Source organism: Ptychodera flava, chromosome 17, assembly GCF_041260155.1.
Source record: "Ptychodera flava strain L36383 chromosome 17, AS_Pfla_20210202, whole genome shotgun sequence".
NCBI lineage: Eukaryota > Metazoa > Hemichordata > Enteropneusta > Ptychoderidae > Ptychodera > Ptychodera flava.
The window spans coordinates 16136309-16163768 of NC_091944.1; the positions used below are offsets into that span (position 1 = coordinate 16136309).

Below are 27460 nucleotides of genomic sequence, written 5' to 3' on the forward strand. Positions count from 1 at the left end.
CGTTATGGCTAGTTACTACATTTACAGACACCCCTATTTAATAGCGGAGCCTCCCTTTAAAAGGACGCCAACCTATGGCGGCGTTCACTGTGTAAGTGGACACCAAACAGGCAACATGAGGGCACACGCTCCAGAAAATGCCACTTTTTAGTTTTTTCGGACAGCAAAAACGCTGACAGACTGCCAAGCGGTCAGCACGAAGCTGCTGCCGATCGAACCCTGTGGTTATATTCAAATCATAACGTGACTGGAAGACGCTTTTTAAGGAAATTCGAGTGTGGTGCTGGGGAATAAATGACCGTTGGCAATTTGAACCGACCGTCAATCAAACGGTTATATAAGCTCTATTTGCAGGATTAGCAAAAGGTGACAAAAGATTGAAATCAGTTTGTGTAATTAATGTAATAGAAATCAAACATCGTACTGGCCATGTGTTTGACTGGGAGGAGAACTCCGCTAATGCGAGAACCTGGGATTGAAAAGTGCGGCTTTAATAGCTTCTCTGGGCCTTAGCTTGTAATACTGATAATGTCAACTGCATTTGTTGAACACATTTTGATGCACCATCCATCAAATACCAAAGCGAAGTATGTAATGGTTGGCAACTCTTGCAATGGACACAAATGTACACAATACCATGGAAGTCACATCAAAATTGGTGATACCGCCTACCATACTGAAGTAAAGATTTATGTTAGTAATATTGTATTGCATGCAGAATGAATGGAAACACTATTTGGTAATTCATCAAGCAGTAATATTTCAGAAAAAAATTATTGGCTTGGAGGACTTTGGTTTTGTTTCTGTACAAATCATCATCAACATGTGAAATTCTGGCACATGGTTATTGAGATTTTTATCATGTATACACTTTTGCTGCTCTTTAGCACACTTTTGGTAAGTGGTAACTTCACTTGAACAAATTCCCATTTACAGTTGGGCATGCATCTACACACCAAATACGAAGGTCTTCTCAAGTTTTTGCAATTGGACCAGGGAATTCAAGAATGATATCTTGGGCATTCTTTTTTAACCAGCAATTTCAGAGAAGATATTATAATTGTATTCATGGTTCAACATGGTCCTTCATTACCTTGTAATTTTTTTCTTTTGTTATATACTTAAGGACCTGGTAATTTATTACCTTGTATGATTTAGAATTATTGAATTTGTTTTGACGTCATATTGACTCATTAAAAAAAACAATAAAATGACCAAAAAATAAAAACATGCAAAGTTCACCAAAATTTGAACAAACTCAAGTAAGTTTACTCCTTGGAACATGCAAAACAAAGTTTCAAAGAAATCAGACATGCGATGAGGACGGACCTTACATTCATACATACATACACACACATACAGATAGACAGACAGACAGACACATATATACATACATACATATATAGAGACATCATAGAAGCTCTCTTTGGTGTTGATGCATATACCAAATGTTAGCTAATAAAACAAAACATGTAATGGTACATAAAGTCACACATCCATATAAACACAACCCCACAATTAGAGTTTCCATACATGAACACTGGTCAAAACACACAATCAGAATTCCTCCAATTTGGGACTTGTCTGCACACACCAAAGAGACTCCCCTCACTGATAGAAATTTTGATTTTACTTTAAAATTTATTGCCAGTTCTTTTTTCACACTATACAACATATTTTGAAAAAAAAAGCAAATAAATATACAGAATAATTTTTACATATTACTCCAGCGGAATTTCTTCCATGGCTTAGCATGTAAACATAAAACGGAAATAAAAAAGATTATAAAACGACACAGTTGTCTATTTCCCCGATGGCTGTTGGATGTGGAACCATACTTGTGTTGTCCATTCCCCTTTAAATTGATGAAGATTTTCAGTCTTTTATAACTTCTGATTACCCGGTAGTTTTTGATTTTATTTTGTAGGAAACGTATAAAGTGTATCTGTCTGTACCAAAACTGTGATCATGTATATTTTGTAATGACATGATCAACACACTGTATCTGGCAAATCCAAGTTCATCAAATGAAACACATGCATCGCATATATCTGACCCCAAATGCCCCTGTGTTGCTAAAATCTTGAACTGGTACTAAAAGGTCATTTTACAGATCATTCTACCGTATTATGAGAAGGGGGATTGGGTATGCTTGGAGGGGAATGGATGGCAAGGTGAACACATGTTGTCAATTCCTAGGTTCTATAATACCTGTATCACATATTTCATTGAAATTTTGGTATTTTCTGAAAATTACTACTTTACCGCCACAATAGCCAAAATATAGATTTGTTACTGGTTCCCTTACACATTTTTTTTTAATTCACCCAACAACCATAGGGGATATTACTGTCCTAGTGGACAATGTCCCTTTATCCTTTTTGAAACTGGTCATATACGCAACAGATTTCTGGTAAACGACACTCTTATCCTCTCTCACTCACTCTCCACTGTAAATGAAACGCATCTCCAATAAAAAAACAAAATAATTGACATTAAACTCTGTGACAATAAACAGAGGGGTGAAAGCAGTCAAGGAGTAACAGGAAGACTGCTAGACATTGTTACCAATGATTCATTGCTTTCCATTTTGAACAAAACAAAAATGGAAAATTATTACCTTTTAGCCTTTGGGCTATCGCACACGTCAAAAGCTGTCATCAAAAGATCTCGGCAGTCTAACTTTCCTGTTGATTCACTGCCATAATTTTAAACCCTTTTACCTTAGAAATAATGGTATGCTCCTATGTATTTCAAAGGCATTGCTGGACTACAACACTAAGACGTGGGGGTGGGTGGGCTGAGTAACCATGACTTTGCAATGCCCTTTCTTCTTAACCTTTTGTTGTGCGATACAAGAGTGCCTTTAAGTGAAATAAATAACTTATAATAATAAATCTAAAGTGAGTTTGGAAATGATTTCGATTTTACATTTTTTTAAGTTCAGAAATGACAAAATTCTTAACCCTTTCACCACCATGGTTTGGCCCAAACCCATTGACATCTATGGTAAGTATGGTCCAGTTTAATGGAAATTGGGGTGGGTAGGTTGATAATATGAAGTAAAGGAGACTGGCAGTCATACAACAGGAAAGTTTACTACAGATCCAGCAAAAGGAAATATTCTTTGTCAGTAAGCCTTGCACTTGAACACCTCTAATCACATGATTCTTCATTTTACAAAATTAAAAAAACTTATGCATTCTTCATACTACAAAAAAATTACTAGAAAATTTTGTGTAAAATATATAAAGATTACGTTCAAGGTGGCAATAAGAGAAAGCTGCGATAAGCTTAAACTTTTGTTTCAATATCTGGCACCTCAAAATTGACAAATTTCAGACTGACAAAGAACCAAACGAGAGGTGGAAGCTCTGCCTATCAATATGAAATGCCTGCAAAAAAACAAAGGTTTTTGATGCTACCACCTCAAGAGGGCGTACTGAAATTGCGTACATAATACCTGCGTTGACTATCCGATGACTATCCATATATGTTATTATACCGTTCCATCATGCCATCTGATGTTAGTAAGTATATTTTTTAAGAATACCTGGATGTTGAATTTATACAAAGAATAGAAAGCAAAATGATTTCCCTTTACAAAATTGGTCTCAGGATTGGCCACAGAAAATATATAACCTCTCTTGAAACATATCAAAACAGGTGCATTCGCGTTTTGTTATTCAGTAATTAAAAAATATAATTAATTAAAATATTTGGCTGCATAATTACAAGCTCAATAAAATGAAATGTTCATATTATACATACACTGTTGTATTTCATGATGGCCCTGTTTATTTCCACTACATGAGATCAGTAATATTTTTAGCACCAGATTTGGTCCTCACTGTAACATTCGGACAAATCCCTTGCTATGAATTCACGGTTGCCGTTGCTATGTGTTTGTGGTGTCGACATGGAGTTTCTTGTGTGCTCTGTTAGGTACGTCCATCGGGAGACTTCTCTAATGAAAAGTGTCCAGCAATTACATGTCCATGTTTAAAATCCTTGAAAAGATAACATTGGTGCAAAAAATTTCCTATGTGAAGAGTTGAACTGGCTGTCCCATCGACATGTTCTGGGAAGAGTTCTCAAATATGGACACTCTGGATGTATGCCTTTCTTTGTTCAAATCTGTCATGACTATGTCACTGTGAACTTACAAATTTTATCAGTTACGGTTACTATGAATAATTATCAGCATAATCTTGTCTTTCCTCATTTCATGAACTAATCGCACCTTGTCACTCCATATCTTATTCCTCTACTGGTATTCCATGGCTTAACCAAACTTACCAACAACTGTTCCAGGCACAGATAGTGAACTCAGTCGTCGAAACTGAGGGTTTTGTCACTGTCAAACCAAATTATAAAAACCTGCTTTGCTAATCAGTGTCTTGGACGTGCACACAGTCTCAAGACATTGGTACAAATTCATTCAAACTATGAACAGTAAAAAAACAAAAATGAAACATGAAACCTGCAAAAAATTGGAACAAACCTGTTACCTGCAACAGTGCTGCAACTCACAACTTTTGTAGTTTAAGTACAAAACAATTGCCTAACATTGAGTGTGTTAGTTGTAAAAAAGGGGGAGGGGTTTCCTTTGGAGGGATGAAATCTTCTTTCAGAATTGTCTTGGTTTGTGAAAAACCACTTTGTCATGTTAGCTAACAATCTACAAAACACTACATAGCACATATCCCTAGCCTCTTCCTTGACAACAAAGTTGGGATTTTTCGAAATGGAAAAAGTTATTTGAAGGTAATTTGAAGCGTTTTCAGGAAAAACGAGACAATTAACTTGATAAGCTACTGGGTTTATCTAAAAAGGTTCCTTTGCCATGTTCGACGAGAAAACTCTCTGGCTTTGAATGTGAGTAGCATCAATGCTTAATATGGTGATGTTCACCAAAAGCTAAAGTCTATTGGTTGAGACCATAATTATGCAATGTACAGCAATTCCAAATATGGGCATGTAATGACAGGAAGGTCCCCTATTGGAGATTTTTTTTTACAGATAAAGCTACCACACCAAATATGGCAATAAGTCCCCTCTCATATTACCATATTTGGTTTGCACAGAAAGGGTAATCGACTTGAACTGTACATCATGAGCAATAGATAGGTTCATTTTCTCACTTTTCTACTAGAGTTGTGATAACATGAGGATAAAGATTAACCATACACATACTGCTATACATGTACGCATCAGTGAAAATGTGTATTCAACTTCATATGAGTTCTTTGTATACTCATACATTCACAATATCAAAAAGGAAAACATTAATATCTTTGTATTTCAGATTTGGGTAATTTTCTTTCTCGTACGAAAATATGCATATTTGTTTTTCTTTCATATCATGATTCGACACCACTCACATAATTGTAAAAAACTTATTAACAACTAACTTACCAGTCTTTTTTTTTTTGCTTTTTTTCTGTTTTTACATCTCACAAAAATAATCTCTCTTGTTTTCCTCTGGACAATTTGTTAATATTCTCTATTCTAAAAAAACCTAATCTCTTATTGATCATCATGACCACGTCCTGGGTTTTGCCTCGACTAGTTCAATCTGTTTGTAGCGCTTCCGCACGTTGGAAACGGGGTCCTTGTAAAGTACAGGATCGAGCCTCATCTGCGATCGCATGAGAGGCATGTAGCCAAAGTGGCTCACAAATTCATTCATGCACGTTTGTCTGTCGGCGAAGTGCTGCGGTTGCAGCCACTCGGCGATCTGCGTGTTGGGGCTCAGCGACTGGAGCATGGTTTCTTTGTACAGCTTCTTCTGTGTGACCTTGATGGGCGGGAGTTTTGTGACATGCGCGACCAGCATGTTCATCAGCAGGTCCTCGCAGTTGTTGAGTTCGTCGATGCGGTGGTGCAACTTGGCAGGTAGGTAGTCCATGAAAAGATGGTTGTAATATCTGCCGAGTAAAAGAGAGAAAGACACAGAATCTATTAGAATGAGGAATCATTGCTGCTCAGATCACAGGACAAGATACTAAGCTACTGCTTGAGTAGAATCTGTCAAATACCAGTGATATTTCCATATATCTACAGTTAACATGATAAGGTTTTACTATCACTCTTAGGCCAAATCAGGTCAGGCCATAAAACGATAAAAATATGCATGGCTACATTATTTGTTGTGATAACTGGAAGTTTTCTGTCTCTCCTCATGCCTTCCAAACAAATTCCCTACAGCATCCTTACTTGGGCGGAAATTTATTTGTTTTGTAATTTGAGATATTTTTCTACTGACTAACACATGAGCAGTTAATTTTCAGAATACACATTGGAACCCTGATTTATAGACCTCAGTTGAGTGCATATAGGTCGTCCATCCTACTGAATACCATGGGAATCAACCAAATGCTGGTGGTGAAAGGGTAAGTCAGGGCATACAATCTGAACACCTCCGTGTCATTAATTCTGATACACAAGAGAATCTTTCATTTAAAAGAAGAATTTGATGAGACTTTTTGAAAGCCAATGACCGAGTACATGTCAGTCACTAATGACAACATAATCATTTCATGACGCAAAGGAAAGTTGTCAAAACAAAGTCATAATTTGGTAACTTTAGCTCTCTGTGATGAAGTGGAATATGATCTCATTATCACAGTGACGTCAGATCATTAACAAAGATGTTGACAAGTATCAACAGATGTTAAAGAGTTTTTGGAAGACACTTAAATTTTACAAGATTTCTGGTATGACTCACTTCAAATGACATGCCGTCAAAACAAATAAATCTTTACAACCATAAGTGTTGTGAACACACTAGACTACCGAGGGGAAAAAACGCTTGGCTGTGACGTGAGATCGGGTGTGTTACACTCAACTGTCAGGGTGATGGAATTGATCGTATGGCACAGTTTTTGAATCTACTGCTTTGTGTCGAGGGGTATGGCTCAGTCTTTCTATCTGAAGCATACTGCCTCTTTTCTGACACAGAAAGGCAGTGTATATCAGGGGGTATACTGTCATGTTGAGTACCAGAGGGGAGGAACACTTATTTAGCAAGTGACGCTGAATTTGCACCAGGGGGTTGTGCACCTATCCAGACGCTGAAGATTATTTACCAAACTATGGCTGACCTACCTGTGATAGAAAGCTGCCCCTGTTAGGACCATGGAGTAATCATTGGTCCACTTGGAGGTGTATCCCCATTTTGACTTTGCTTCCTCCCAGTAATGATTCCTGGCTGGGTAGCCAACTATCCTGGCAGGGAATGACTGCCACACTGAAAACGCAAAATCAACCTGCCAGAAAAAGGAAAAACATGGAACAGTAAGGCATTGTAAAAATTTTTTAAAAATTCCAAAATCCAGATGAACCAATGACACTGAAAGAGGTAACACCACATGACTAGTAGTTGAACCAATCACAAACAAGTTTGAGTGAGCACATGACCACAAATGATTTTAAAATCACCCTAGTGAGCGAATAAAGTCTGCATAACATTGTCACATGATGTATAGTGCACCAATAAGGTAAAGGCAACTGAGTCACATGACCATACTCACCTCATCTGTTGAAAGCATGGCATCCTCATCTAAGCTAAGAACTGCATCTGTCTCTATTTGATCATAAGGAATAAATCTACTGCTTATTGTCTGTGAACAACGAAAAGAAGAAAAAGAGTGAATTTTATCCTGATGAAATATTTCTGCAAATGTAAAATGTCCTCCACATCAGCTGTACCACTGCTGTGGTTTGCATGGAACATGCCATAAATTAGCATTTTTTGACAACTCCAACATGAAAAAGAAAACACTGGTATCATTATAAATCTACAGATTTGTTCAGTTATAACCTTTATTTGAGGAATGGCATTTGCAAGAAATCCACAACCGAATGTGAACACTGCCACGGCTCTCCGATAATCTGACGCCTCTATACCACATGAAAGATTGCCCTTTTTCAATCTGAACCCCATGGGTAATAACGCCAATTGCATTCAACTTGTGTGCAATAATGCATCTATTTTACACAAAGAAACCTGTACTGTCTAGAGGGGGGATTCTCAATATCGTTTTTATTCATGGGGCTGTAAACATCAAAAGGTCACTGTATGAAATTGGAGTCATGGTTTTGACATAAAAACGCTTGCCCTTTCTTGACAATTTCAAAGCAATCAACATTTTGATACATTTCCCCATGGGCAATTTGGACACCACAGAAATTGCTACAATTTTTTCGCGAAAATATTGAAAGATCCTCGCAATAAGTGTATCTTTGAATACAATGGTACACTGCACTTCCTTGTACAAGCTTGATGTTTTCCTTTCTCGTAAATTCACGAGAAGATGTGTCTGTATCGGTGAAAATCAGCAAATTACCGAATGATTCACTTGATGTTTGGATATGACAGAGGATGGACTTCCTGAATCACTCGGTAAATTAACCTGTTCACCCCTAACTTCCTATAAACAGGTCCACAATCTCCATAGCTAACAATAGGTATGGGACAAACCATATTGGTGAAAGGGTAAAATGATTCCCCGGCAGCTGGATGCCTCATTACAAGACAAATTTTGGAGCAAATTGACATCATGCTCAACAGACAGTGAAGGAATGCACAAGTTAGGTTCAAATTTGGCATTCTCAAGACAAACCCACAAAAAAACAAGCAAACATGAAGTTGTAAAACGATGTCTGATCTATTCAATCAGATAATGCTGTTTCCCACATCCGTTTTTTGAAAAGTGTCAGATAGTGGCAGTCACATGCATCATATGATGTACTTGTGTGACAAAGATTATAATCATGATACTAACCAGGACCTTAGAATCAAGGAAAATTGCCACTCGTATAAAGGCATGCAAGAATTTGATTTAAAAGATCAACTTATGAATCCTCTTGTCACTATAATTCACCAAATAGGACGCAGGTGACTCAACATTCAACATTAAATGTCAATAAAATGTATTTTGTGATTATTAAATTATGGCATTGACATTGAAACAGCTACTATGGTTCACTGAGTATTGCAGTAAGACATAACGATTTTTAAATTCCCCAGAGTCAGGTGCTCCTAATGCCATAAATGTAAATATCTCCTAGAAAGGTCATTACCACATAAGCATCTGCTCCCAGGAGTGTTCTCATGAATTCTAATCAGTTCCCTGTTGTACAGATGTTGATAAAATTTATGGACAGTACACACAGAAAGAATGTTACAATTTGCAGCCTTTTTTATGGGCAGGCTGTGCGTCATCTAAATATTGACTTTAGAATTTTGATCAAACATCCTTCTCGCCTTTGTGTGTATCGATACATGTTTCCAGACATTAGCTTTGTACCCGTAGCTTTCTCCAATGTGGGTACATTCAGAGTGACAAATGAATGGGATAGGATCAGTAAAGCTGATGGTGACTGACCATCAAAGTCATTGCCAACAAAGAATGCCATCACTGTCAAGGACGTCCAATTTTATGAAAATCCTAAATAAAGTAACAACAGGTGTGAGTTCAAGGCCATCGTGTGAACATCGTAGGTCTGTCATCCTAATTTTCCCAACCAAAGAATTGAACTCTATCACTGAAAACGATCAGACTTTCCATAAATCTTGATATAAACTCAAGGTGGTATTACAATGCTCGTCTTCTCAGAGTCATGATTCCGTGTGAAAGAGGAAGAGGAGGATAACACTTTCTTACCTTGGCTTCAATATCTATTATATCAAGCGGTACGTCTGAAGCAGGCCATTTGCTTTTTAAAGGCACAGGCCTATCTACGTTCCATAGCACCAAGATCTGAAATCATCAAACAAAATAAAATTTAAAAATCTGATTTTACATGCCTTTTCCTCCATTTATGACTTAATACATCTGAATAATAAAAACATTGGTTAGAATTCACTGTGAAAAGACTGGACATGATAGAGACCTGATAGAGATGAATCAAGGAGTTTTTAACTGTACTGACAGATGTTTCCTCGATCATTGGATTCCAGCAATTATCTACTAACGTGAAGTTAAAGAGAAACCACTTTAACCACTAGCTACGTGATTCACAGTTTCTCTACGATGAAAACAGCGATGAAAACAGCGCATACATACTGTTCATCCATCCAAGCTTCACAAACACTTATAAAAGAATGTGTCTCTGAAACCTTTTAATCACCATCTTAAACAGTACACTGCATATGCACCTCTTGGACAGATATTTGTGCTTTCAAACATGTACAATGCTTTTCTGGTCTACCACTTGTGGGGCTCATTTCAAAGCTCTTGGAGTCAATAAAAGTTTTTGTGAAAATCAAAAATTTAATTTTTTTCCTGGGAATGGCAGCCATTTTGAATTTCAAATATCAGTAAACTTAAGGTAATTTGTTTCTCCAGGTTCTAAAATTTGGCCCCTGATTATTATTATTTTATATTTTGAAAGAGCATAGTTGAAAGTTCCCTTTACGAAAGTTTGAGAAACCGTATAAGTCTTTCACTTTCAAGGCACATACCAAGTTATAGAATGTTAATTCAAATTATGTACACATTTCATATTTGAGCAAGTGGCTCACCGCTAAACTTTTGACTCCTCACAGAAAATCAGAAAATTGTGAATCAAAGAGAACACAACTGAATTTTTCATGACAGATTGCAGTACTGTTGATTTTGCCTGAACAAATGCCAAAGCTGGCAACCTATTTACTCTTCTCAGAATGCTATCCAAACTTCTAAAGGCTGGTTTTTTTCAAGTTGAGGTTAAAGAGCTGTATGACCTCAAGCTCAGCAGATGAAAAAAGTGCTACAGAATCCAATCTGTGAGATCCCTACCGTGCTAGTGGGAGAGACATTTTCAAATGATTTCACTGCCTCCAGGGTACAACCGTATCTGGATTGGGTAGTTTTTTTTCCTTGCTGATTGCTACAATCCTAAGATTGCCACTTTACGTGAAATGGACACAGTGGTAGATTTCACAGGTCTGATTGGGTAGATGTTAACATGTATCAATTTCTCAGTGTTAGCTGGGCCCTGTCTTCAAGGGCACCAGTAGCATTACCCCTGTAGGTTACTCCTAGTGGTTCTGGTAATGGAAGCTGTATCAGATGAGTGTTTAATTTGGTGATTTCTTCCATAAGGTGATAATGTGTTTGATGTTAGATATCTGCCTATCTGGTATGTGTACTGCACATTATCCACTGATAAATGCATCCAGACGCTGGCTCACAATGAAACAGCTTTTCTACAAATGTTGTATTAGCTTTATTTTATTGCGCTATATCAGCTTTTTCCGGCACAGCATTTCAACATTTTTTAGAGCTATAGGGGCAGGCTGATATCATGCAATAAAAAACACACGGTACATCCCTGAACATTGTTTGAGACAATCTAAATATTAATTGCCTGACATCTAATGTGACTTGCAACTTTCTACCTGCTTCCTTTAATATCTTTTTGTACAATGACAAATGGAAAATACATCAAACAGAGGGCTATGAGTTCATCCTTTCCAAAAGACCTGACTCATTGTTGCCGCTATCCCTTATTTGCTACAAGTATTTCCTTTCAATGATGTAACCCTGCTTGTTTTATACAGTGAAACCTGTCTAAACCAAACCCTGTCTAAACTGGAAACCTGTCTATACTGAAAACTTTTTCTAGTTCCTTCCACATAGAATGCCATGATTAAGGAACCTCCATAAACCAAACACCTATAAACTGAACAGTTTTTTCAGTCCCTTTGCTGTTCGGTTTAGACAGGTTTTACTGTATATGGTTTCTTTTCAGACTATCAGGTTTAAAAGCCATTTGGCAGGCCTAGTCTACTGAAAGACTGACCTATTGGCTGTCTTAACTGTCAGACTGACTATCTGACTGAATGTCTGACTGACTGGCTGTCTACCTAGACTGGCTGTCTATCTGACTGACTGAATGTCTGACTATCTGACTGAATGTCTGACTGACTGGCTATCTAACTGACTGGCTGTCTAACTGACTGACTGAATGTCTGACTGACTGACTGGGTAACTGCAGCTGACCATCTGACTGACTGACTGTCTGTCTACATGATCAACCATGGCTGACTGACTGTTCTCTGGTGGATGACTGGCTGACTGACTGACTGACTGACTGACTGACTGTCTGGCTTACTGTGAGATTGACTGACTGACTGTGTGATTGACTAATGAGTGACTACCATAAGCTGACTGTAGCACTGATCTCTTGCCACCAACAAGCAGCCAAACCATATCATAATTTACAACTCAGTGTTAAACCAGCAGTATTTATACCTTTTCCAAGCCAGAAAAGATTGAGTAATTTGTAAACACAGTTAGTCTGCTACAGCACATTGAGAGTGCTGGTAAAATGGATTTAAAACTATGATCAAATTTCAGGCATTTCACTATGGCGACTCGTCTATCCAATCTGGCGCGTGTCCGACTGTAGTACTTAGAACTTTTCCACCGCTCGGCTGAACTCTAAACTACCAGGGTGAACCAGAGTAAAACAACATTCCATCAAAGGGCCTCTTCAATCAAGACCAGACGTAAATCAGACAGATTTTGCCCTCATTGTGATGCCTTTAACAGTTACGGATTAAAAAGCCATGAATTGAGGGCTACCATGCCATCCGCTTGCCGCAGGGAAAAGATCAAAATCGCCAACTCTCCCTGGAAATCACGCAGGAAAGCCAGGAAAGTGCAAAGAAATATTGCCTTACTACCACTGGGGAATTCTAGACTCCTGTTTCAAATACCAAAGTCCTGCTAATAGCTTGGGGGTCGAGAGCCTACGATAAATATACTTCACGCTCCAATGATCCAACATCAATTCTTGGAAATCCAGTTGTGTTTGTTTTTAGAGGGCATGTTGCAAATCAGACATAAGAATAATGGTGGCATTTTTCCGGTGTTTTCACACATAATCTTTTGCATACCAAAAATCATTTAAAATCCAGTGACTGACTGACAGCCAAACGCCAATATATCAAAGAAAAACAGTAATATTAATATATTGTGGATGGAATTCACACAACTGCAGCACACATAAGGCATTTATATCAATATTTCGGAAATACATAAATTTGAAATATTGCCAGTATATTTTACGTCTACTGCTAAAAGTTAGGCAGCTACACATTGTTTTTATCAAAGCTGACCAAATAGTCCTGACTAAAATTTATATCATCATGGCACGCTTGAGAGACAATAATGAATGGATGTCTATATCGTTTCTTTTATCATGATTTACATTAAGTACTTTTTGTGTTTCTCTACAAGGTGGTATCTTGATTTATTGCTTGGTTTGTGCACCAAATTTCTACGTTTTCTATTTCTGGCTATGATGAAACCATGGAGACGTTATAAGCTGACGTTCATTTGCACATACAATACTAAATTGTGCATATGTTTCTTATTTGATAACAACTGTGTGTTTACATTATAATCCCACAAATTTTTCTTTGCTAGATATCATCTGATACAAGTGTTTTTCGCAGACCTGAATAACTTTGAGGCAAAGCTGACAAGTTGTACAGCTCTGTGAAAAAAAATACATTCTGGTATTTCTCTGAAATTCAAATGTATCATTCAAAAGTTAGCAATTGTGAGTGTTTGAAACTTATACAGTTACAACAACAGATTTGACACAAGCTGTACAGTCAACACATGGCTGTACAGTGATATGCAATCTCACTCAGGAATAGCATGGTAGTATCCAAACAGTGACCTATATCATGTTCACAGATACGTTTATACTTACTTTTGCCGCATAGGCAGATTTTGAAACACTTTTAATGAGTTTGACGATGGCGGATGATTGTGTTATGATGGGTGAGCTTGCCAGAATAACTGCTGTAAATGACGACGACGGCTTGGCTCCAAGAGCCAGTGCGAAAAACGGAAAAGACGCTAAACTTTCGGAATACTGGGGAAGAGTCACAAGCGCCCCCGGAGGATGATTCCACACAAATTCATCTCTGGCTATGTGTTTATGTACTCTGTCTTGTATAATCTGCGGAGAGATGAAAAAAGATAAACACATCATCAGTTTGCTGTGAAGAGGTGGCTGAGATTCTCCACAGGATTCAGCCAGCTAATTTGAGTAAATTTGATTTTGCTGTAGACATGTATGTCTGGCGAGTACAAATTTGTTCAGAGCACATTCTGATATCTATGTGGGTTTATAATATTCTACCCCATATAAATACATCTTAACCTTTCATTGTTTTCAATGCAGTACTTTGAACTGTGGCAGAACGCCACGAGGTTGTGGCAAAAATGCTAGAAAAACAATTTGCACTGAATGACTCCTGGCTACTAATATGCCAAACAGAATACTAAATAACCGTCATGATGTGCGGACCGCACAAGCTTTCCACATGTGCAACACAGGTTTGGACAAAATTTTTGTCACAACAAAGATGGAAATTTATAAATATCGATTAATCTCAATAGCTGTTACCGAACTGTTAAAATAGCAATTTAAATTTTCATGATTCTGTTCCACATAACTGTACATCAATAATACATCCACATACTTGGTTTCAATCACATTTCACAACTTTAATTTACAAAAAAATGTTATCACCCTCATAAATCAAAATTTTCAAATCAGTGTGAAAATTTATGTATTACAAAAGGTATCTAGCCATGGAAGATAAATTGTCAGAATTATCATAGCATGGTGTGAACCTGTAAACGGCACTCAACAAAATGAATTGTAACCTCTGTGCGTCAGAGTGGTGCATTTTCTAGACAGGCTCCAAGACTTGATTATTTTGTCTCTGAAATCTGCATAAACATTGAAATGGCTCTGTGCTTGAGTTGACTCAGTGTCATTGGCTTGATTCACTCTCCCTCCCTCTCTCTTACTCTGTCTCCCCCACCCCTCCCCCCCCCCCACCAAGGTTTGGTACTGCTGTGGGCAATTTCTCTATTTTGTTCCCCTTGATTCTCAATGGCACAGTTGTATACAGCGCCCTCAGTGGCCGAGTTGAGTATAGGCAGAGAATGAATGAGGCAGGCAGATTGGCATAATCGTAGTGTAGCTATGTTTCTCTTTCTTGAGAATTTTGGTGAATAGCAATCACATGTAACCGTATTTCAATCCAACAGTAAACTAAGGGTATTAGGGGTATCTTATTATTGATTTACAACGAAAGCAATCCTGAGACAAACATTATTTCAATGAGGAAGGCAGGAGTCCCTGTTTTTCAGTTACACCATATTTTGTCTGGCTCTACCACTGAGACTGTATCACAGATTTACAAATACAAAATGGACCGAAATCTAGGCAATAAACATACCACTCAAAACATGTCAATTTTGTTTTCTTATGTAGAGGATCAATGAGAAACAAGTTGCTCCTTGCACCAAGTATGGCAAATTTGATCTCTTACTTTTTTCTTTTCCAATTTACTAACACAGCGTTGTGCAATGGTTGAATCCTAAATTTTATAACAGAAGGAATAAAATTCTACATATACCTAGACATTTTTCTTGCTCTCCACTTACAGTTTTCATGCCGAAACAAAGTTGTTTATGTTTGACTCGCACTCAAAAAGGACTTGGCCAGAGAAGAGTTGAAAAGTGTGGATGGTATCATGTTATCAAAATATACCATACAGTTACCAATGATTGCAATGTTTCTCATGAACAATGACTCCTTAAATCTGTCATTGTGTATTGGTCATGTTATCACACATGAGGTCGCGACCGCAATAACAGCTCTCCTTTCTTGCATAATACCTTTCTTATAAATCCTGCATAGGTTGGGCGAGACCTCTGCTGACCTTGTGACCTTAAGTGACCCTGTCAACATAACAGCCCGACACAAGCGCTAGATATTTCACCTGGAGTGAAGCCATTCAACGGTTGATGGGGTCAGTGACTGTTAAGTCAATGCAGGCTAAAGTCCTTTTTTGTTTCGGTTTAACCATTAAATTATCAGATGTAAGCGTTTCACCGAATCCGTGAACACGTGGCAAAACGATGCATTGGAAAACCGAATGATTCAAAACAGATATGGAGCGTTCTTTGACAGTGCGCTGATCTTATCAGAGCGACAGACAATATCTTTTTTCAATAATGAACTGCTTTTAAAGTACAGTTACTGCTACTATATCTTAAAATGCACAAACCTTTTACGGATTCAAATTATTATCACAATCTCAGAGGATACACTGGAGAGATACACTGTAACGCAGCAAAGTGAATTAACAGTGAATTGTCGACACATTTCACAGCTATCAAAATGTTTAAAATTTGGTGTGCATTTTCTCTAGCTTTGTAAAGGAGGAAAACACTATATTACAAGCTGGTGATATCTCTACTTGATTGAGTCACCGCATGTCACACGCGAGCGGGCAAAACAAAGCGACTTACCTCAAGAGTTGTCATGACGATTTTATCAACAGAAGAAAAGTAGGTTTCCCACAGGAATTGAGTTTGTTGCCGTAGCGACATAATTTCATGATTGCTTACAGAACGTACTATTGAGGGGACCTGAAAGGGAAAAAAGGTGAAATACAGAATCAAAACTGAAATGAATTTTTTCTCTCTTTTATTGTTGAAAAGCAGCCGTTGGTTCTTTGTCTATGAACTTTGACCTTTTAACACTGTTTGACCAAGAATTTATGCTTTTGCAACAAATTATGAACAGTTGATTAAAACAAATCAACCTCAATATGTCATAATTTTGTGCACTGGTGTTTCACAAACTGTTCATTGCAGACATTTAGAAACAGCAAGGGATATATACTACAGTGTAAAGGAGTATACCTCATTTCTGAGAGTCTGGAAATGTGTGTAGTACGCAATTTGCATGGACATAGTGTTTTTTGCTGATAAAACTAGGTTAAGAAACAAGTCAAAGGTTTTAGAATGCAAATAACGTTGTTGACATTTACTGGATGGACGGCAACCCTGGTAAAATAATTGAGGAATCCCTGTAACATATACAAGATTGCAAACATACACCAGTAGCAATGGGCAGATGTCTGAATTAGAAGATAAGTATTGACACTTTCTGTATATAAAAATATCAATAAAACTGATAATGCCCGTATTTATTTCATTCCGAACTGGACAACCCTTTGCCCATCAAATTTTTGGCACAACCTTTCTCACCGTATTTTAGTTGGACCTGTCCACTAGAGGGTACAGGGATGGTTCAACTTACCTGCAAGAGAAGTCTTTCATCCCCCATAATGGCAGCTCTATCCCAATCTATGACCTCGGAGAATGGCAACTCCCACCCATTGCTAAGTAAAACTGGTATACACGCGGCTTGTAAAGACTCTAGGAATCGAAAGGAGCCTAATCTCCTTCCTCTTGGCACTAAACAAAATGTAGAGTTATGCAGGAGTGTGTGGAAATCATATCTGTAATGAAAAAGAGGAAATACATATATTGGTTAGAAATCAGAGAAAAAAATTTAAGGTAGTATGCGCCTCGAAAGTGACAGACTTAAACTTTTTCTCAAACTTTGCTTAAGGAATCTTTCCACCATTCTCTTTCAAAATCAAGAATAAAAATCTGGGGTCATCATGCAAATTTTGGAACTAGAGAAACAAATAACCCAAGATTTACCAATATTAAAAATTCAAAATGGCCGCCATCCCTGTGTTAACTCTATGGATTAAAATAAAATATTCAAATTTCAAAAAACTAAGGTGGCAGAAAATTTTCTCACATCAAGAGCTTTAAAATGAACCTCCACAAGTGGTACATCAGAAAACAATATTGTAAAAGTTTGAGTCCGAATATGTGTCCCTGAGGCGCATTCTACCATAATAATTGTAAATAGGGTAAAAAGAATTCTTTCATACAAATTTTATAAGTGAAATCTTACATGATATTATGCTACGTGTTTTTTTCAAAAATGTTCGTTGCATATCATAAAAACTTTACAGATTGAGTCAAAATTGACAAATCCTTATACTGTGAGTTTGTTCAGCCAAGCTGGTCATTTTGTGGCTCTGCCAGGGTTGCACTGCAGCGAAAAGGCTATCATGATTTTCAACCATGGTTACTCAGAGATCTCACTATTATCATAAACCTGCTAGAGGCATATTCCTCCCCATCTTTCCCAGAGGAAGGAAACTACCTCCCCCGTCTCCTCCTTTGTCTGACAAAAAAAGCTGAGAAAACAACAGGTAACTCCACCTACAACAGGCGAGTAGAAATCTCACAATGTACATGACAGAAAAAATACATGCACGTCCACCTCATTTCAAACCAAAACATCCATGTAAACACTGGCTTACATAGCCCCCAGCTTTGTGGAGGCAAGTCCGGCCCTTTTGCGTAACTTTCAATTATCTCACATCCTACAACTAAGGAAATCCAAACTCTCTAACTGTATCGGAGTTACACGCCAATTATACACCGGTTTTTCACTTCAGTTAACTTTTGCTAGAGTCGAACCCAATCAACAAAAAGCAAACAGTCACCAATCATACCACCAAGAAGGTAATTAGGTTTCCTTTCAAAAGGTAACTTGGATATTTCACCAATATCAACAAACAGATTTTACCGTTCAAATTGGCCTGATCAAGCTGGACTATGCGCACACATCAAAAGAGGTACCATAATTGATGCTTGTTAACTAACTCCCTAAGTAACTGACAATTGTTCTTATGGGACCTCCTACGAGTATTAATAAGAGGAATCTAGAAAATCTAGCCCACGTTAGCTGTTAGTGACAATGTATTTTCCCGTATTTTTCTGTTTGTAAACTAAAAATTTCTTGTTCTCCTGCCAAACTCTCGTAGGAATATTTGATGTTCCACTTGTAAACACAACTTGTACGCATATAATGTAAAATATACATGTTATCACCGATGACTGTATTTCAGTCTGGACTCAAAATTATTCATCAATACTGCATATTGTACACACTGATATCTGATAACTAAATTTGCAAAATGGGAACCAAAAAGTGTGAGACAGAGAGCTTAGAATCAAGTGATGCAAACAGCTTGGACATCGGAGGTCCCCTGATTTTTACCACCCATTTTTCCCTCCATCTAATAAGAGAGATTGTTAAAGCAGTGAGTACACACTTGGTAAGAGAAATTCTACTGCATAGAGTTTCTTTGATTATGTTTTGCCCTTTCACTGCAGTTACCCCTGTTCCTCGTATATAGGTCGACCCAACCCACTGAAAGCAACTGGGATACGCCATTGAAAGCCTGGTGGTGAACAAGCCCAAAGAACCACAAAGAATATGGAAAAATATTCCAGTGAACGAAAGTGTGGACACTGATTTGCTGGATTGTGTAAGATTGGCGGTGCAATGCATGGGAAACATGGGATTATGCCAGGAATAGAAAAAAATGCTGGATAAAGTGATTCCCAACAGAGACTAAACAAGGTCACGACCTTGTAAGAAAACCATAAAGAATGGCCGATTGGCCATGCATCATTAGAAGTCATCAACAAATTCAGCTCAAGTCAACTCACAGTCTATAGTCCACTATTTTCCTTTCTTCTCAGCCCATCATTAATATGTCTGGCTGTTTTGTGCGCTCGGTGGGCTTAAGAGTAGATGCGGGATAAGGGGTCCCGCCAGCAATTAAAGAGAGTAGTGTTAAAAACATGCAATTTCATCAAATGTTTTTTCAATAGTCTCGCGCGGTGACTTAGGTCTGTAAACTCAATCAGTCACATCGGCACATTTACAGGAATGCATCAGTGTGCCTTGTTTGAGTTGAGCAAATGAGAGATGCAATTTGTACAGCCACGGCAAATCAATGTACTAGATTGTTTATATTCTGTCAACGTCATACCAGAGCACTGAGCCTCAACAGTGACCATGCTACTGTAGGTGTAGAGACAGTAAGAACTTTTATAATCTAGTAATCTGAACGCTTTTCTCCAGATAACTAACAGCTTAAACATTCACTGAAACAAAATTTAATTTCAAATTTCAAAATGTAAACTTTTTAACTGCTTTGATCAAATTTCAGTTCAGAAAAGTTGAGAAGCTGAGAACCAGATCACTTGTTTGAAACACACAAATGTTTTCGCTACTTATTTGGTACAACACCTGTGCAAATTGGACTGCTACACAAGGACACTGGGTGACAACATGAACAGAAATAATTGAGAAATACTTAACAAATACAAAAACCAACAAACTGGAATGAATTTCCAAAATATAGGTATGGATCCTTGATTGCAGGTCTGAGCTACATATTCTAATAGTCTAAGTCAGATTTCAAGTTTTTAATAGAAGGGCAGGTGTTGATAATGACAGCTCATTGTCAATGAATGCTGTCAGATATCAGATCCCTTCAGTGGACAAACACCACTTTACCCTCCCCCTAGCCATCCCTCACTCAAACTTGACCATCAACATCTCCCAGGCCATCCCCCCCCCCTCCCCCACTTCCCTTCAACTTTGGTATCATTCCATCATTCTCAGTCTGAGTGTATTTTGACCCTTGACCCCTGCATGTTGTATCACTGTACTAATCACAGCTAAAACACTATTACGACTGAAGCACGCTATTATCAGTGCCACTGTGATTGAAGTTCACCGGGGGACAGCTTTAGAAGCAACATCTGCAAACGATGTACTCCTGCTATCTTATCAAACTTTCTCAACATGCCAAAGTCTGTGCTCAACTAACCAATGAATCATCTCAATACGTTCCACCTATTGTTTCTCAAAGCGATACCGTTCTCAATTTACTGTTAAATAAACAAAGCCGCAGATCGGCTGTCCTGCCTATCACTGGCTTGTGTCTTGCCTACGCATAGGTTGACCTCTGTACAGTTTAATTTCATAATGCTTTGAATTCATGAGTCCCCCACCAATCCATAGCTAGCATGTAGTTGATTGATTTTTACATAAACCCATTTACTTAAATTTTTTCACATATATAGGTTTTTTCAAAATGAAAGCTTTCTGAATGCATCATGGGTAATTTTGCTGGACTCCTGTTGCAGCAAAAAGCACAGTGGTATCATTCACAGATTCTGATGGTTAAGGAAACACTGGGGGAAAAATGCATCAAAATATTTTTCACATGGAATAAACTGATGACACCTGTTGAAGTGACCTCCGACCCACAAACAGGCTGATAATTACTTTGGAAGTCTGGGAAGGGGGAGCTGATGAGATGAGGTCGGTGACTTTACACTGTATGACGCCAGAAACGGTCTGGGTGGGAATCCACACAGAGCAAATTATGACGACCAGATTAAGTGCCCTGGGAGTGTAAATTTTGAAGAATTTTTCCAAAGTAATTTGTCAATGCTTTTGTGACTGCTTTCTAAACATGAAAACAGGAATAGCAGATGCCGGAGTTTGACCTCTGACTCCGCTGGAATGCTGTTTGCCATTTGAAACCACATTTGCTGATGATAAAGGCTCCTGATTGGAATGCCCCCCAAACCCTCCCTATAACACAGAAGGCCCCCCTCACTCCCCGTTACACCAATGATTGTGTAGTGATGAACCTACCTCATGAGCGAGCACAACTCAGTATGAATGAAAATTACCATCAAACATGTAACAGACTTAAAAATTACGTCTATCATATAGTGCATACATGTGTTAAACATCATCACAGCAACCTTCATCAAATATCAAGGCTATGGATAGCACAGATAGCAGAGTAAAATATCAGAATCAGCATCTAGACTTCAGTGAATCTTGGTCATACCCTTGGTCTTCAAAAACGAATTTTCAATGCATACGCTTTCCAGGCATGAGACTTTGCATCACTTCTTAATAGTTATTTATAAAAGTACTCCGAAAAAACTTTTTTCCCCACATTGTCTCTTAGTATGGGCCATACCTAGATCATCATGGTCAGGCTCAAATCATTCATGTACATAAACTTGGAAATCAATTACTTCATTATGCAGGTGTAAAACATCAACTCTATTGAATTCAGTGAAACTTTTTTATGCCTTTTCAGCTACATATGATACCAGGGACAATGTCGGAATACTGTACGTGCTGATGTGACTTCGTTGCTGGGTACGTACTTGCTCTCCAACATTTAGAACAACAGAGGCGAAGGGTAGTACCCCTAGAAGTCACTCACACCAGATAAATTCTTCATTTTACATTTTGTATATTGAAGACGTTTTTTTCGCACGGAAGTGGAACCCAGATGATGGATTTTATCGCTTTCCTTGATATGATTTATCACATGTCATCGTTATCATTACCAGTGTGTAAAAATATCTGAAAAACGTAAACTGTGACTGATGGAGAAGCTTCACGTTGTACACAGTTCGTATCATGTGGTAATAATTTATATAAGTATCTGACCCCTTTAATAGTTTGCTATGTGCAACTTACTGATCAAATTTTTCTGCTATCCGAGTGTAAGCCTGAGTGCGACTGTTGGCCAACAGTGTCTGCATATGGTACTTCACTAAGTTTAGCTGCCGTGTCAAACACGAGGTGCCTTGTTTATGCAGTATGAATTTACGACTAAAATTCGCTATTTTCCCTTGACCGTAAAGATCATAGTGTCTCCCCATTATTGAAAATGCTCTGGTTGAGACCATACAGTGTTGAGGGGTTGATTTAACCAGCTGGGCTACCTCAAGTAACTTTGGAGGTGTCTGCTTGTTGCAAATGAGGTCTTGCTAGTTTGCAAACAGCTCTAGTCTAATGATCGCATCTGGCCATTTGGGAAAACGCAAAGTTTTGCTTTCCAATCTGAAGTAGGTTGAGAAAGTGAAAGCCGAGCCCAAAGCTCTCAGAATCAATGTGCATTCTTCTCATTGCGGGCACATCCTTGTGGAATATCATACTTGTGAGGCTGGGCTCGTTCACAGTGGAGGTTAGGCATCCTGGAATTTCTCGATGAGATGTGCACACCAGATGTGATATTCTATTTTCTGCGGGGTCATTGAGGTAAAGGGCTGAACTTGATAAAGTCTCCTAATAGTGGGATATGATTACCAAGGCAGCGTGAATGTCCATCATTACATTCTCAAAGATTGACTCTTTTTTTCTTGCAAATACACAGGGGAAGTTTTCTGCCTCGCAGAGACAAATTGAGAATTTTGCAAAGTTGCTATATAACGGCTATTGGCATACTAGGTGTAAACTATCCATGTAAATATTACATGGAAGAATGCTCAAATAATAGTCCAAAGTTTCAAGGCAACTTTGTGATGATATATGTGAACGAGGTGTGATAGGAGATGTCTTAACTATGTTTAGCCTTCGCCAGGGCCGGTCTGTTCCGTAGATAGGTCAGTACTACATATAACTGATATAGCTTGTATAATTTACAAATCGTTTGGAGATTTTCCAAATCCAGGTTGAAATATATTTAGCGACTAATGAAACAGCACAGTGCAATGTTTTGGAAAGTTTTCTTGGTATCAGACGTCAATGGTACGATTTTCAATTCAAGCAACTTTCAGAAGGAAATGACACTTCGGTTCTCAATCCATCATTATCACACACATTTGCATGTAGTGAATCTTTCAACGCTTTCTTCTCACTTTTTTAATGCAAATGAGTGACCTGTCCCAGATTATCTAGCTGGGTGTCGTAGATCTACTGGGCATTTGGAAAACATTATCATCAGATATCATAAATGTAGTTATTAAATCTGCATGCTGAAACACATTTTCCAATCAATGACTAACAAGTTAAGAATCAAGCCACTCAATAAACATATTGACTGGCACTATTCTTAACTTGTTAGCGAGGCCACCAGTGAGTTCTCTAAACTCCACTTGAACGCCATTGTGCAGAAAACATTACCACCACCACACACAGACTTCATAATGACTATTTTATAGCCTGTAATTTAGATCATTAACCTGATCACCCCTATTCCCTGTAAACAGGTCCACAATCACAATTGATAACAATGGGTTTGGGCCAAACCATAGTGGTGTAAGGGTTAAAAAAACTGCAGTTTATCATTGATTTACAATGCCTTGGTCCTTCATTCTGGCAACGATTGTCCGTTTGACTCTTTTTTACAGCACCTTTCTGTTGAAGGCAGCACTCTCCTTTGTAACTCGTTGGCAAAAGTTACACTAGACGTAATTAGCAGTAATTACATAATGAAGGGCATTTGACAAGAGGGGGAAATCTAAGAGGGAACAAACTGGGGAATAAAAATTCTCCGGAGTTTTGAAAGGGAAAGTAAACATTTTTCTATGTCATGAATGGCATGGGATGGTTTGCAGTGTGGCGTTATGTTCGCTGCAGACAGACAGTTGTCTTCGAAGCGAACTTTTTCTTCGGAAGAAACTTGACACAATGTCCACCTGAGGTGCATTGTAGCCTTTCTTTTGTTTCCAGTTATGTCAGAATCGGTGCCCACAGCAATGGGAAACTGCAAGAGACCCTCTTTAACCGTTTGAACGCTGTAATTTTCTCCTGTCAAAATTTTAGTGCAAAATTTTACTAATTTTTATGAATTTTTCTGTAATTTTTTGATAATTTTGGATCAAATGGACATCACATTTCATTTGCTACAGTTTTTTCTCAAAATTTTGGAAAAAATCTGAGAAAAATTGACTGGGGTTTATTTTCTGAAGAGGACAAAAATAGACTTTGGTGTTCAAAGGGTTAACCTGGTGTGGATAGGCGCTGTGGTAGCAGACAGCTCACCATTCTCTGTCACAGTCAGGAAGAACATGGCCGATGTGAAAGGAGGATCTTGGCTCTAAGTTGTGAAAATTGAACAGATTTATCTAGTTCACATCATGTACTAGAGACTTTGTTACTAGTCTAAGCTGACTGCAGCTAACATTAGTTGTGTTTTACGGGAGGTTTAAATGCAGACAAACTAAATTTAAATTGATAATTTAGGACATCAAAATAAATTACTTTTGGGTCAAAAAATAACAGGAAGACACTTTCAACTATCGGCACTATTTTTTCCTCACAAATACCGCAATCACCAATCTCATTGAAATCCTTAACTTTCTGATGTCAGATAGTTAAAGAATATGTAATACCGAGGATTTTTTTTCTTTTTTTTATGGTGAATATTGTGAATATTGTACTGCAAGTCATAACACTTTATTGAGGTATGGCAGTAAAGATATGATATGTTACATCAATTTTGATATGAAAACTAAATTGTAAATTCATATCTGCAATGGCATCCAATGTTTCAGAACAGAATTTTTTCATCAAAATTTATATTTGAGCATATAACTTCTCTGCAGACTTAAACACAATATCATGGGAGTGATAAAGAAAGTGTGGCTCCGACAATCATTTTGTGAAGTCTAATCCACTGACGTGTATAGTTGGAATAGAATTCAGTTGGCCCACGCTGACCAACATGCAAATTAAGCAATCAGACATTGAGTTGACCCTTTGAGCGCTGTAATTTTCTCCCGCCAAAATTTTAGTGCAAAATTTTACCAATTTGTATGAATTTGTCAATAATCTTTTGATAATTTTGGACAAAATGGACATCACATTTCATTTGCTAGAGTTTTTTCTCAAAATTTTGGCAAAAATCTGAGAAAAATTGACTGGGGTCTCTTTTGTAAAAGGGGAGAAAAATAGACTTTGGCACTCAAATGGTTAATCTTGAAGTACATGCGATGGCAATCACCCTCCTGTATTATCATGACATCTATCTATGTGGTCTTCAAAAATCTTACAACAGCAGATTAGATTCTTATCTTGAAAGTTTAGCTTTTTAGTCATGGTTGAAACTGACCGAAACTATTCCCTCTCGATTCAAAAAAAAATATACTTCATTACCATGAATGGTAATCCCAGGTAATTAACTGGAACAAATAAAACGCTGCTCCACAAAGATCTACATATGATCTAATATTCATGAATGCCCGACCGTTTGGGCGGTGATTAATGAAGCCTTCACAAAACACAACCTGTATCATAATAGAGCCTGGAAAAACCCTCACAACTACCCATCTGAGACTTTCCCATGTTTCATGTCAATCAAACGAATTTATCTGTCCAGGCATTCACTCTCCCCCTCTGAAAATTTTTTGTTCATCTGATCCCCCCGAGTCCCTGCCTCTAAGGGTTACTATTTCAAGCTCTCTTGACTAGGGCTGAACTGTTCTAAATGACACTAGAAAAGAAAGATTCTCTTTCCAACAAGATAATGGCCAGGCAATCTTTCAATGAGATCTAATTAAAGGCCAATGTACTCATTAATTCACTCTGTACCGTTGGAATCGAAAATTTGCATTAACCCAGCCGGGCAAGTCCAGCGAATTGTCACGGTGACACCAAGCGGAGGAATTTTCCACCTAGCTGTCATCAAATGGCTCCTTTCTATCTCTCAAAGCATTAAACACCACTTGACTACCTCTCACCACGGTGGCAGACAATCCAATGGTCTGGGTTCTCATAGAACTGACAAAAAAAGGGCTTTTGTTGCGTTACTTCCTACGCCCTTTGTGCTAGAATGTCAGAAAGGGAGCACAAAAAACAGCAGCTGCCTGACTTTGTAGATTCTGCGTCACACAACTGAATTGACAAATGATGCCACGCAATGAGATCAGTGAAGTTTCTTGCACAAATACCCCATGCTACAAACCAAAATGACTTGCAATCTTGTTCATTCGAGCTGATGTTAAGATACTCTCTGATGTCCGGAAACAACAAAATATGTTTTTATCTTCAAATCTCCAAAATCTCCACGACAACCAAACATATGATTCACAGCGGGCCTATCTGAAACTGTTTGATCAAGCTGAGACAAACCATGTTTCATGAAATTTTTAAGTTTCTCAAGAACTAGGGTCACTGCATGTACAAGGTAAACCAATTTATTGGACTAAATCATATCATACCCACTCAAGAATTTCTTTCTACTGCACATTGTTACTGTTCTACTGTTCAAAAGAAATGTTTGAGACAATATGCTGCCAAAGAAATCAAATTTTTTTGCATCAACTATAAGGGCTAGAAGAAATCTCTAGTGTGCTTGGTTACCCAGACACTCTGTGACCTCAATTCGTGACCTCTTATCACTTGAATTGATCAATCAGGCAAAGTCAAGTGTCTGACACACAAACACCAACGTCAACAGAAAATCTATCATCTTATACACACCATTAGCCTCAATTAACTAAACACAGTCAGTGATATTCAAATTATTGTTCCCATGGTAACTGGCCAATTTTTGATTGACAGCTTTTTTGTTTGTACTATAGTATAGTATGCAGGGTTTATCAAGTGCTGCTTTGCAATACCGGCTAGGGTGAGGATTTGTCGTTTAATTGGTGGGGGTATCCTATCGCCATCGATGAATTAACTGTCACAGGAAATTGTCAAATTTTCATTCAAATGATAACTAGATATTTTAACCTCCCACATAAGAGCTCCCTTCAATTGTTTCTGCAGGAGGGTAGGGGGACAGAATAAAGCTGTTTCCTGTGTCTTTCATGGAGGCAAGAACAATATGTCCCTACTTCTATGAATTCCTCAACGGTAATTACGTCCAAATGTCAATGACCTGCCAGTATACAAAGCTGGACCACTGCAAGTTACAACTCCGACCGTACTC

At 38.0% G+C, this 27460-nt stretch overlaps 1 protein-coding gene across 1 annotated transcript in view; it reads right to left on the bottom strand.

Annotated features, from left to right (window-relative positions):
• Positions 1 to 1621: 1621 nt before the first annotated feature.
• LOC139115606 (exostosin-1-like) overlaps positions 1622 to 27460 on the bottom strand; it is a 105603-nt gene continuing 79764 nt past the window's right edge. The window contains exons 2-8 of the mRNA XM_070677862.1: positions 17137 to 17338; positions 16341 to 16460; positions 13717 to 13968; positions 9672 to 9767; positions 7536 to 7625; positions 7111 to 7271; positions 1622 to 5930 (exon numbers count right to left, since the gene is read on the bottom strand). Of these exons, the coding sequence (XP_070533963.1) occupies positions 5540 to 5930; positions 7111 to 7271; positions 7536 to 7625; positions 9672 to 9767; positions 13717 to 13968; positions 16341 to 16460; positions 17137 to 17338 (1312 nt within the window). The 3' untranslated portion in view covers positions 1622 to 5539. The remainder of the gene's footprint in view (positions 5931 to 7110; positions 7272 to 7535; positions 7626 to 9671; positions 9768 to 13716; positions 13969 to 16340; positions 16461 to 17136; positions 17339 to 27460) is intronic.